General features: G+C 55.7%; 1 protein-coding gene across 11 annotated transcripts in view; it reads right to left on the bottom strand.

The window, feature by feature from the left end:
* The window catches only part of DCTN1 (dynactin subunit 1), a 29712-nt gene continuing 19502 nt past the window's right edge, over positions 1251 to 11460 (bottom strand). For 7 of the 11 annotated variants that reach the window (XM_018055014.1, XM_018055015.1, XM_018055011.1 and 4 more), the window contains 24 exons: positions 11174 to 11371; positions 10824 to 11028; positions 10669 to 10747; positions 10411 to 10570; positions 10197 to 10301; positions 9838 to 10029; positions 9631 to 9747; positions 9232 to 9384; positions 8473 to 8633; positions 8199 to 8367; positions 7877 to 7945; positions 7577 to 7639; positions 7317 to 7466; positions 6993 to 7154; positions 6774 to 6905; positions 6440 to 6565; positions 6065 to 6207; positions 5644 to 5810; positions 3675 to 3689; positions 3349 to 3482; positions 3062 to 3254; positions 2757 to 2836; positions 2141 to 2230; positions 1251 to 1730 (listed from right to left, as the gene is read on the bottom strand). In XM_018055014.1, the coding sequence (XP_017910503.1) occupies positions 1593 to 1730; positions 2141 to 2230; positions 2757 to 2836; positions 3062 to 3254; positions 3349 to 3482; positions 3675 to 3689; positions 5644 to 5810; positions 6065 to 6207; positions 6440 to 6565; positions 6774 to 6905; positions 6993 to 7154; positions 7317 to 7466; positions 7577 to 7639; positions 7877 to 7945; positions 8199 to 8367; positions 8473 to 8633; positions 9232 to 9384; positions 9631 to 9747; positions 9838 to 10029; positions 10197 to 10301; positions 10411 to 10570; positions 10669 to 10747; positions 10824 to 11028; positions 11174 to 11371 (3201 nt within the window). In that variant the 3' untranslated portion in view covers positions 1251 to 1592. The remainder of the gene's footprint in view (positions 1731 to 2140; positions 2231 to 2756; positions 2837 to 3061; positions 3255 to 3348; positions 3483 to 3674; positions 3690 to 5643; positions 5811 to 6064; positions 6208 to 6439; positions 6566 to 6773; positions 6906 to 6992; positions 7155 to 7316; positions 7467 to 7576; positions 7640 to 7876; positions 7946 to 8198; positions 8368 to 8472; positions 8634 to 9231; positions 9385 to 9630; positions 9748 to 9837; positions 10030 to 10196; positions 10302 to 10410; positions 10571 to 10668; positions 10748 to 10823; positions 11029 to 11173; positions 11372 to 11460) is intronic. The other 4 variants (XM_018055016.1, XM_018055013.1, XM_018055007.1 and 1 more) reach the window with 1 other exon arrangement.

Genomic DNA, 11460 nt, shown 5'->3' with positions numbered 1-11460 from the left:
ATCTAGAATGGTATCAGCTATGTGTAATCGCTGAGAGTACTGAGGAAAGTCACACAAATCATTTTCTCTTGAACCCCAGTTGACAGAAGCTAAGGTACAGAGCAGGTATCAAACACGGTACTCCACTGGCCTCCCCAGAGGGTGTGCCACTGGGGACATGCCCACCTGGAGCCCCCGTCCCGTTCGATCCTTCCCCACGAGGCAGAGGGTGTGACACAGCTGGGGCTGCTCCTAAGCACCAAGGGGGCCTCCATCCACCTGGGTCAGAGGCATCCAGCAGCCTAGGCAGGGTGTCTCCAAGGAGGGAATAGAGAGAGTGGGAGGGGATTCCCTGGCAGTCCAGTGGCTAGGGGGCTGTGCTCCCATTACAGGCAGTGCGGGTGTGCAGTGCAGCCAGAAAAAAAGAGTGAGTATCAAGAAACTGAACTAAACTGGGGCTAAGCTCTAAAATGCCAAGGCACTGCTCATTGGCCTAACGGGCCCCAAATCTGAGCCAAAGCCCATGCGTGCTAAGTCTCTTCAGTCTGACTCTATAAAACCCTACAGACTATAGCCTGCCAGGTTCCTCTGTCCATGGGGATTCGCCAGGCAAGAATACTGGAGTGGGTAGCCACGCCCTCCTCCAGGGCATCTTCCCGACCCAAGGATCGAACCCACGTCTCTTATATCTCCTGCATTGGCATGTGGGTTCTTTACCACAAGCACCACCTGAACCAAAGCCCAGAAATGTGCAAACTTTTTCAAAGGAACTCCCCAGGTGATCTTAATTTGTAGCGGGCCTTGGGAGCAGCTTTAGTAATGTCTATTCTTTCTTACCAGTCTAGACTTTGGTCTTCCATTGCTCAGTAAACGTTGCCTCTGAGAGGCCTCAGGTCTTACAGGGAGACTGCCAGCGCCTCAGAAAGTTGGCTGGAGTGGCCATCATACCATCAGCCAAGCCCCAAACACTGCTGGCCTGAAGAGCAGTGGACAGATTCAGAGAACAGAGGCAGGGCTTCAGAGGTGGCACACTCCCCACCCTCCTAATTCCACTAAATGAGCTCAGGAGCCAAGGCCTTGGTTGAGCCCTTTCCCCCTGCTAAGAGAAACTTAACTGCACACAAATTTGAGGGACAGAGCATTCTACTGGTCAGGAAAGAGGGAGATCTTCAAATGTGGCACAGCCAGAGCCTTCTCAGCATCCCTTCTCCTCCACTCCTGCTCTGAGTCAAGTGGCCCAATCCCCACTCCCAACATCACACAGACAACACTGAAGCAGAAGTGGCTTTAATCAAGGAGTGAAGTCCTCAGTCGGAGAGACCTCATTCAACCTTTGGTTGCGGGGTCTCAACCTACCTACCCCCTAGAGCCCCTGAAGCTCCTCAGGAAGAAGGGAGCAACTGAACAGCGAACTTTGGCAGAGGCCAGGGAAGGGAAACAGGGGAACCCGGGTCAAGGGGCCGGGGCAGGGCGCCAAAGGTGGGCGTGGAGCCGAGTGGGGCAGGAACAGCTTACACACGCAGTCCTCCCGGGGGGCTGCCCGGTGGCTAGGCATGAGGAGGAGCAGCTCCAGGAGGGCTGCGGGCAGGAGCGGGCAATGCAGGAAGAAGCATTTAGGAGATGAGGCGGTCGTGGAGCTGGTGCAGCTGCTCCTGGGTGAGCACCAGCCGGTGTCGCTGCCCAAGGCCAGCCGCGCACGAGAAGGTCACTTTGCCCATGTACACAGTGTCATCCTGCTGCTCTTCCTTGGCCTGGGAATTGGGAAGGGACAGAGGCCACCAGGTCAGGGGCTCACTGGAGCTGTGTGCGACTGCCAAGGTCCCTGAGCACCGAGACCCTGGGAGACGGGGGCTTTGAGGCTCCTAGGCTATAATGACCACACTTTCCAAATCAGAATTGAGGCCATAGTCTGACAAGGGAGTTTTGAGTCTCTCCTGGTGCCAGAAATCACAGATGATGTTTAACTGCTAAAATACTGGAATTTCGGAAAGCATTGCAAGCACTGTTAAGTTAAGCACTGGCAAATTAAGACTTGGCCAGATGACTCAAGAAATTCAGTCGTTGGATCTGAGACCTCCAGAAGCCTCTTCAAATTCTGGAGGAGAGGGCAAGGACTCATCTGAGCCTTCACTGCCCACCCCCTCCCCATGCTCCCTCTTACCCTGAGGAAGGCTGATGAAGGGAAGGTGGCAAAGTCAGTGGGGACCGTGGCTCCAGGGCGCTGAGATACAGTCTCCTTAAGAACCTCATCCTGGCAGATGGGGGAACAGGAGTCATTTAGGGGACCCTCCACAGGTTAGCCCAGTATCTCCCTGGCTTCACAAGAATACTAATACCAAGGACAGGGACCCAGTTCTCTTTTATCACCATACCTTTGCTCTCAACTCCAATCCCATCCCTACCCAACATCCTTACTTTTATAGATACTAAACCTTCAGGGTTCATCTCGGTTCTGTAACTTCTGGGAATCCATTCTCAACCACTCTACTCTGCAGTGATCTCAGCTCTGACAGAGCTGCACTACACTGAAGATGATCCTAGCTCAACCCGTTCTGTTGGTAAGAATCTCTCTTCTATTGAGAGAATCTGTTTGGGAGTGAAGTCCCAAGGCAGGAACCCCGTCTTCCCTCCCACCTCCTTTGCAACGTGTCACCTAGTACAGGGCTGGACCCCTAGGAACCTCGGGGGTCCTGGTGCAAATGACCATGCTAGGGCCTCCAGCACAGAATGCTCTGAAGTGTGCACTCCTCGGTGAGCAAAGGCAGGTCTAAACTAACCTTGAGCTTCTCAATGGTGTCGCTTAGGGACTTGAGCTGAGCCACCTGCTCCAGGAGCTGGGCCGATGGGCTCTTGGCAGCTGTGGGGAGAGAAGGCCAGTGAGGCCCGCCAAGGCGTAGGCAGGCAGCTTGACTAGTGACCCTTCATCCAGTCCAGCTGCCTGCTTCAAGCACACTGAACACTGAGGCCAAAGAACAGGGCTAGGAAGAGCTTCTCCGGCGTGGGAAGTGCCGAGGCAGGGACTACATCCCTGGGGCAGGGGCAGGGGCTGTGGTTCTCGTCTCAGGAGGGGGTAGGTCCATACCAGGGTTGGAGCGAGTGATGTCCACTACGTGCGTGCGTGCGCTCAACTGATTCAGTGTCTCCAGCAGCTGGTTGGTCTTACGATACAGCGCTCCAGCAGCAAGCTCGCTGCCAGGGCCCTCGTGGGGCGGGAGAGAGAGTTTGGCCACGTGCAGAGGGGGCAGGGCTGCTAAGGATGCCTTCATCTGGGCTCCCTGTGAGCAAAGAGGGAAGAAGAGTGGTGGTAAGAAGTGACGGACAGCCCTACCATCACCAGTGAGGCCCTTCCCCTCTCTGTGACCTCCTCACCTTGAGGGTGCTGTTCTCATGCTGAAGCTGGGAGATGTGCAGCCTCATGGCAGAGATCTGCTGAAGCAGCAGTGGAGAGTCCTTCACCAGCCCTGGACCTGGCACAGACCCTGGAGCCTGCCCAGGGGCACCTCCTATGGGGACCACAATGAATGTCATGAGCCCCAGGTGGGAAGGGTTGAAGATGGGTTCCATTCCTACCCATTCCCCTTCCTTATCCCCTGCGACCTCCAGTCTTGATTGCTCCCAAGGGGGCAGTCTCGCCCTGCTCCCCCAGCCCCAATTCCCATCAACCCTGTTAACCCCCCAGCAGGTTGGCTCTCTACCTCGCTGCTGTTCTTCTGCGCTCAAGACAGCCCATGGGAAGCAGGAAAAGAGGAGAGAGGAATTAGACAGTATGGTGGTGAGGGGGACACACCAGAAGAATCCTGCTCATGCAGGAAAACATTTTTCCTCATCACCATACCTTCTCTAACAAAATCCTGCCTTTACGTTCGGGGAAAGAGCAAATATGTGTGAAAGAAAGATAGAAAAGGGCAGTCAGGCCACGATACAAGCTGCAAAATGTGAGGAGGGGTGGCAGCAGCAGTGAGCACTGGAGCAAACACTTGAGGCACGAGGCTGTCCCTGCCCTACACTCCATCTCCCAGAAGGGCAGGGGGACCGCTCCCGAGACCCTGATACGCCTGCACCCTTAGTGCTCCCCACCGGCAAAACTTAACTGAGCGTGAAGACACACACCCGTTTCTTCAGGTTCCCTATTGCTCTGAGACAAAAGTCGCCCTTTCTTGGTGCAAAGTTTCAGAAATTAAAAACCGCTATTTGGGGCTTCCCTAGTGGCTCAGTGACAAAGAATCCACCTGCCAATGCAGGAGATATGGGTTCGATCCCTGGTCTGGGAAGATCCCACGTGCTGCAGAGCAGCTAAGCCCGTGAGCCCCAACAACTGGTCTGTGCTCTGGAGCCTGCGAAATGCAACTACTGAGCCCACGTGTTGCAACCAGTGAAGCCCGCGTGCCCTAGAGCCCAAGCTGCACAACAGGAGAAGCCACTGCAATGAGAAGCCTGCGCCCTGCAACGAAAAGTAGCTCCTGCTCACTAGAGAGAGTCTGTGCAGCAACAAAGACCCAGCACAACTGAAAATAAATAAGTAAGTAAAATTATTTAAAAAAAAAGAAGAACCAGTATTTTTTTGAAGAGCCTATGCTAGGATTCCCTTGGTGGTCCAGTGATTGAGAATCCGCCCTCCAGTGCAGGAAATGCATGTTTAATTCCTTGTCAAAGAACAGAGATCCCACATGCAGCAAGGCTACTGAACCTACACACCGCAACTAGAGGAGTCTGTCTATCACACAAAGACCTAGTGCAACTGAAGAAAAAAAAAAAAAAAGCCTACGCTAAAACCACACAATATGGTAATTCTGTCCCATTCCAAGGAACACAGAACCATCTGACTCACAGGAGTCCAAAGACAAGAAGATACTTGGTGACTTTTCAGAGTCAAGCAGCACCAGTGATGGGGGCTTTGACAAGGACAAGACCCTAGGTGAGGCCAACTGACAAGACAAGCACAGCAGGGGAGTTCTAGAGATCCTGCAGGTTTAATTCCATTTCAAGCAGTTTGTCTTCTGGAGGTGAGAAGGGGAAGTAAGAAACTAAAGAGCGAACAAAAACCATACTACATAGTAGATGAGAACCAAGACAGAAGTGGCCACCTCCTTGTCAGGAAGCGGGAAGGCCTGGAAGCCGGAACACCTCCAGGCAAGGAGCCCTGACCACACTAAGAGAGCAGGCAAAGGTCAGAACAGAAGCCCCAAGTGGAAGTGGGAGAATTCAGCACTGGAAGAGAGGACCATACTATAGGGTGAAGCGACGTGAACTCTGGAGAAAATGCAGTGGCCCCGCAGAGGAAGAGTCAAGAGCAGCACCAGGCACCACTGGATATCACAGCAGGTGCCCCGGTCTGCTGCAGGCTGATGACCTCCTGGAATACAGGGTGGGGACAGAAAGGCCAGACAGCAGACCCAGGAGGGAGAGCTACTGGAATTCTGAGTTTCACTGACACCTTGGTGAGGCCCCACGGCCCCACCTTGGCCAAAGGAACTCTGCACACATCTTCAGAAGAAGTAAAAACTTGGTGAAAGTTGCCACAGAGTGAAACTGGGCAAGCGTGTTTCTGGCTCAACATCCAGCTGTGGGCAGAGCGGGGTCGGGGAGAAAAGTCAAACGGAGACCAAGGACAGGAGTGGGGACATTCAATCTCTGGGCTGGTGCTGCCTGCTCCACGGCACTCACCCCCAGCAATGCCAGAGACCAGGGTGGCAATACCCGAGGGAGGGGGCCCCCGCAGCCCCTCAATCGTGCGCTTGGACTGGCTGTTCAATCGCTGCTTTAACTCTGCCTTCTCTGCCTCCAGCTGGTCGATGTCAGCCTGAAGTGCATCCATGGTCTCCTCAAACTCTCTGTGAAAGAGAACCTGGGCTTGGGCAGTGTCCCCTCTCCAACAGTCCCGCCCCCATTTCTCGGTCCCGACAGGTCCTGAGGGCAGGGGCAGAAGAGGCTCAGATCGGGATGAGACAATGGTGCTGTCAGCTGGGAAGGAGATGGCCTCTGTGCCCCTGGGGAGGCTCACTCCGAGAGAGAGCCTGGGTTAGGAGGCAGGAAGCTGCTCGCAGGAGGGAGGGTGGAGTGAACAGGGGCCGGGGAGGTGCCTGACTTCTCCTTCTTCCGCAGCAGTGTCTGGGTCTCCTCCAGCCGAGTCTGGACTTTCTCAATGCGCTCATCAGCATCCTTGGCAGCACTGTCCAGCTTCTTCTCCAGGAGGCTCAGCCGCACATTGGCCTCACTGAGCTCTTCCCCCTGGACGAGGATGGAGCGTGTCCAGTTGCCTTACACTTCCCATGACCGCCCCCAACCCGAGACCTGGGACAGACCATGAGATAGCAAGCTCCCACAAGAACTCCCACTGATCACAGGTGCCACGTCTTCCCCTCAGTCCTCAACCCCTCTTAGTTACAATCAACACTCACTGCCTCCCTGTGCCCCCTGCTATTTCCTGGCCTTTCAGAACCTGAGCCTGCCCTATTCTCACCTTGATCTTCAGTGACTTCTTCAGCTCTTTAATAACTGTCTCTCGATCTTCAAGCTTCAAACCCAGGCCTTCAGCATCCATGATCTCTGCACGAAGTGCTGCAGCCCGCAGCTCAACTGGGGGAGGCTAATGGGCAGAGAGAGGGGCACAGGGCAGGGTTATCAAGGCTCTCCTTTCAGAGGGATCCAGTCAAACAGAAAATCTTCCTCCTTGCCTTTTAAGCAGGAGGAAGGTGCTCCCCAAATTCCTGCCTGCCAGCCCTCCCACATGGAGTAGCAGCTCCCCAAGCCCTGCTCCTCCTGGCTCCTGCAGTTCCCTCCAAGCAGCTACCCACCTTGCTAGGGGGCCGCTCGGCATCGTACTCTCCCTCCTGCATGGCTGTGGCCAACTTGTTCATAGTGCTGATGAGGAGGCTGCATGACTGGCGCAGACACTCATAGGGGTTGCTGGAGGGGGCCCCGTAGATCTGCAGGTGTCAACGGCAGTAGTGAAAACCCCACACTGGCCACCTGACTCTCCCATCACCACCTTCTGCCCAGCCAAGCCAGCCCACCTGCTCGCTTGCTTTGAAAGCCAGCTCCTCCAGGGCAGCCACAGGCAGTCCCTCGTTCTCTGCCAGTGGGGCAATGAGCTGGGCAGCAGCTGCTGCCACCTCCTGCAGCACTGCCACCACCCACGTCAAATGCTTTCTGCAGTCGAGGAGTGTGTCGGACACCTGTGCAACGGGCTGGAGTCAGGAGCCCACTCTGGGCTCAACACCACAGTGCCCAGCTACCTCAGAACCATTCCTGCCCCCTAACCGGATCCAGGTCTTGACATGCTGCGCCCCTCCTGGTTCTGCTCAGTTTCCTTCCCGCCCCCCTGCACAGCCCTACACCTGTGGTCCAAAGGCCAGTGCAGACGGGATCCCAGGCGCATCCGTCCCTGGCATCCGCCGCCGGATCTTCTTGCAGAACTGCCGGGTATCACTGCACGAAGTTTCCAGGTCCCGGAGCAGGAGGGCAATATCTGAAGCCTCCTGCCCACCCTACTCAGAAGAGGAGACAGATGGGAAGCCAAGTCAGAATTAGGGCTGGGGTCAAGGAGGTGGGGACTCCGAAGGAAGAGGAACTCCAACAGATCTGGTTGTGCTCTCACCTGCAAGAAGGCCCGTAGCCGTCCCACCTCCACACTCATGCAGTCCAGGGCACTCTGGGTAAACTGTGAAGACAGAAGCAGGTGGCTGTCAGCCTCCAACGGGGCCCTTCTGCCCCATTAACATCTCTAAGAGAAGTCTCCACCCTTTGCTGACCCCATCCATAAGTGAGCTCTCTGGCTTCCCTGATCTGGCCTTAGTGACTCTGTTCCAGTCTTATGTGACACCCTTTGAGGGTGTGATCTGATGTCTTTCATTTCTGATCTCTATAAGGGGCTCAACCATTGGCCCAAACACCTCACCTTAATGTGGTCAGCCAGCTGCATGGTACTGTCCTCAGGTTGTTCAGCAAGGTGGATGCTGTATAGATGCTGAGGAGGGATGGCAAATGAACAGTCTTTAGGCCTTGGAGGAACACAGCATTCTTCCCAAACTTCAGTTTGAGCCCCAGTTATCAAGGGACTCCAGAGGTATGAAAGAATCCAAAACCCTCAACATCCTAAGGTGAGTTCATCTAAGAGTTTCGCGCCTTCAGCCTGGGACATACAACCGTGGCTACACTGGCAACAGCCCCAGAAGAAACCCTCCCTCCTCCTGTGCTAAGCCCCAATTCTTGCCCCAGACCTGGTAGTACTTGATGGCCTTGGTGAGAGGCTCTACGTTGACAGTCTCATCCAGCTGATCCTTGTGCAGCAGCTCAATGAGGAAGTCCAAGGAGCGTTCGTGGGCACTCATCTCAGGGTAGAGGCTGCCCACCTTCTTATACACATCCACACTGCACTGAGAGAGGGCACTGGAGACCAGAGGAGGGCCCTGTGAGGCCAGAGTCTACAAGGCAACCTCAGTTCCAGCCAACCCGGGACCCATGGCCCTGCTGTGGAGGCCAGGGATCACTTACTGCTCATAACGATGGAGTGTGGCCTGCAGCAAACTCAGCGAATACACCAGCCCAGCAGCAAAGCTGAGCTGCTCCCCTGCAGCGCCTCGAAGTCCTGGCCGCTCTGAACAGCTCTCACTTAGTTCAAACTTTTCCTGGGCCTGCTTCCGGATTAGCTCTGCCTGTGGGAAGAAGCACCAGAGACATGGAGCTCAGAGCAGAGGATGGAGAACACAGACTCAGGACTATAGAGAGCTGAGCAACTATGTAGAGGGCATGAAGACACGGGAGAGAAAGCAGCAACAGCTCTTAGATGGGCAGGGAGTCGCACATGGGCAAAGGGTGATGTGACTGCTGGTGCTGATGAAGATTCGGATGCGGGCTAACAGGGCAGCAGGACCAGTGGGACCAGCTCCTTCCCACCTTAAAGCTGCTGCTCCCACTGCCTTTCCAACTAGAGCGTGATCCGGACAGTTATCCCCCTACGAACTCAGTCATCTTCTGGGTCTCACCGCAAACGGTACTCCTTCAGTAATAACCCACTGTCTCCATCAGCTCCCCAGCTGTGCTCTCTCCCAGACACTACCTCCACTTCACACCCTGCACCTCCCCTTCATAAAACGTCATCTGTAAAAATACATCTGTCTGTGATTCTGCGTCCCTGTACATCATACACCCTGAGAGCAGGACAATGACTGCCACCTTTGTTTGGCATCCCCAGTGCCTGGCTCACGGCCAGCTCAGCAGACCCCTGCTGGGAAAGTGGCCGACAGACCGTACCTTGCAAATGAGTCTAGGCATGAGCAGCAGCACCAGGACGCAGTCGTGGTCCCCGCCCGGCCGAAGGAAGCTGTCGGGCATGAAGGCTGTCAGCAGGCCCATGTGCCGATTGGCCTGGACCACCTCCATCTGCCTCAACTCCATCTCAATTGCCTGCGAGGGAGACAGGGGGGTGGGCTCTCAGCTAGGCTGCGGAGACCCTCCTGACCTCCATGCCACGTTCCAATGTGTCTCCTGCTTCTAGGACAGGCCCAGGCCAGGAGTCTTCCAAACCACCGCACAAAACACTCCCAACTCCAGGAACCTGAAGGCCAGAACCCCGCAGCGGATCAGCCCATGGCCACACCCAGGCTGGGGTCTCCAACACCCACCCCTCTCCAGCTCACCCACTTCCCTGACCTTAGCATGAGCCTTAGTCTCGGCAAACTTGATCTTGAAGTCAAAAGTCTCTGGAGGTGGCTGCTGCTGCCTCTCCACAGACGCTTCCTGCTGGTTTGTCAGTGCCCGATTCACGTCCTGGGAGCAAGGATGGGCGACAAGACACAGCTGAGTCATGGGGGAAGCCCCGGGGCAATCGTGGGCAGAGAGCAGTGGGTGTGCAGGCACCTGCAGGTGGGCAGTCAGCTGGCGGTACTTCCTGATGGTCTGCTGATAGTCTGCGACTGTCTCCTGGGCCGCTTCCACACGCTTCTGGGCGTCCCGTACCTGGGCACCCGCCATATCTAGCTGCTCCCGCAGCTCCAGTTCCGTCTCACGGGCGTTCTCCTGCAGTTCATCGTTCATTTCATTTATTGCTTCCTGGGAGACCACAAGGTAGTTGGGGCAAAGAAAAGTCAGAGTCAGGGTGGGTGCACTCACCACACACCCTACTCAAAGATCAGGGATCACGTCAACCCTTCTCACGGCAAGTCTCTCCCAAATACCCTCCATCACGGTCGTAAGTCAGCAGTCTGCGCTTCTCTTACCAAGTCCCCCACCGTCTCCTTCAATTTGCGCACTTTCTCTTCCAGATCCAGGTTCCGGTCTGTCAGCGTCTCTACCATCTCCTCAGCCCCCAGAGCAGCATCCACCTGTGTCAGACAGAGCCAACAAGGAGAAGGACTGAGCGGCGCCAAGGCAGAGGCGACATTGGAAGGCGAGCATCGCAGTGCTCTGCGCAAGCGGTTGGGCTGCTCAGACCTGCTCCTTGAGCTCATCAATGGTGCGCTCTGCCTGGCTCAGCTCCTCCTGCAGACGCTCCCGCTGCTGCCTCACAACTTCCAGCTCTTGGTTCTTCTTTTCCATGAGCTTCTGGAGTTTCACGTGCTCCTGCTTCTCTGAGGAAGAAAGATCCCGCATTCTGTGGGAAAATGGCAAGAGAGAAGGAGAAAGACCAGGAATCAAGTCACTCACAGATCTGGAGGCAGGCGAGTGAGCCTGTCAGTGAGAGGACCCTACCTCACGAGGGCGTCCTTTAAGCGGGCATTCTGCTCCTCAAGCTGCTTGAGCTGGTAACTGGATGCGGCACCATCTGAGCCTGGGGAAGACCATTCATACTTTCAGTCAGGGGTCCAACCCCATCACTTGGCCCCCGGCAGCTCCTGGCCCCTTACCCTTCTCTTCAATCTCAGCTTTGAGGATTTCCAAGTCAGTAGTGAGCTCTTCCACACGCTCCCGCAGCACCTCGGCCTCCTGCTGCAGGGACTCAGCCCGTTCTTCGGCCATCTCCTTGTCCAGCGTGGCCATCTCGATGGCGTCAGCAGTGTCAGCCATCTCCTCCATGTAGCGTTCCTTTGCCTCTAGGGCCTCCTTGGCTTCCTGAAGAGAAGTGGAGGGTGCAGGTACAATCACAGAGACGCCTCATGCACCTTTTCACAGGACAGTCCAGGCTCCAGTTCCAGCTTCCAGTCCGCCTCCTCGGGCCCCGGGCTTCCCCAGAGCCCCTCTTCACCCCAAGTCCCACCTTCCGAGCCTCCTTGAGGCGCCGCTGCAGGTCTGCCTGCTGCTCCTGCATTTTGCTTTTCCATTCCTGCACCTGCTCCAGCTGGATCTTGTGTTTCTCCAGCTCTTTCAGTTTTGCCTTGTCTTCTGCACGTTTCAGCCGCAGGGTCTCCAGCTTCTCCTCCAGGTCCCGCACCTGGGCCCTCAGCCCCTCCTCTTCCTGCAAAGGAGAGACCCTTCAGTCCGTGCATAGCCTCCCCGCTTTTCCCCATCAAGACTGAGCTGGAGAGGAAGGACAGGCATGTGTGC

This window comes from Capra hircus, chromosome 11 (assembly GCF_001704415.2).
Source record: "Capra hircus breed San Clemente chromosome 11, ASM170441v1, whole genome shotgun sequence".
In the NCBI taxonomy this organism is placed as follows: Eukaryota; Metazoa; Chordata; class Mammalia; order Artiodactyla; family Bovidae; genus Capra; species Capra hircus.
This window is presented reverse-complemented; position numbering and strand designations above follow the sequence as displayed.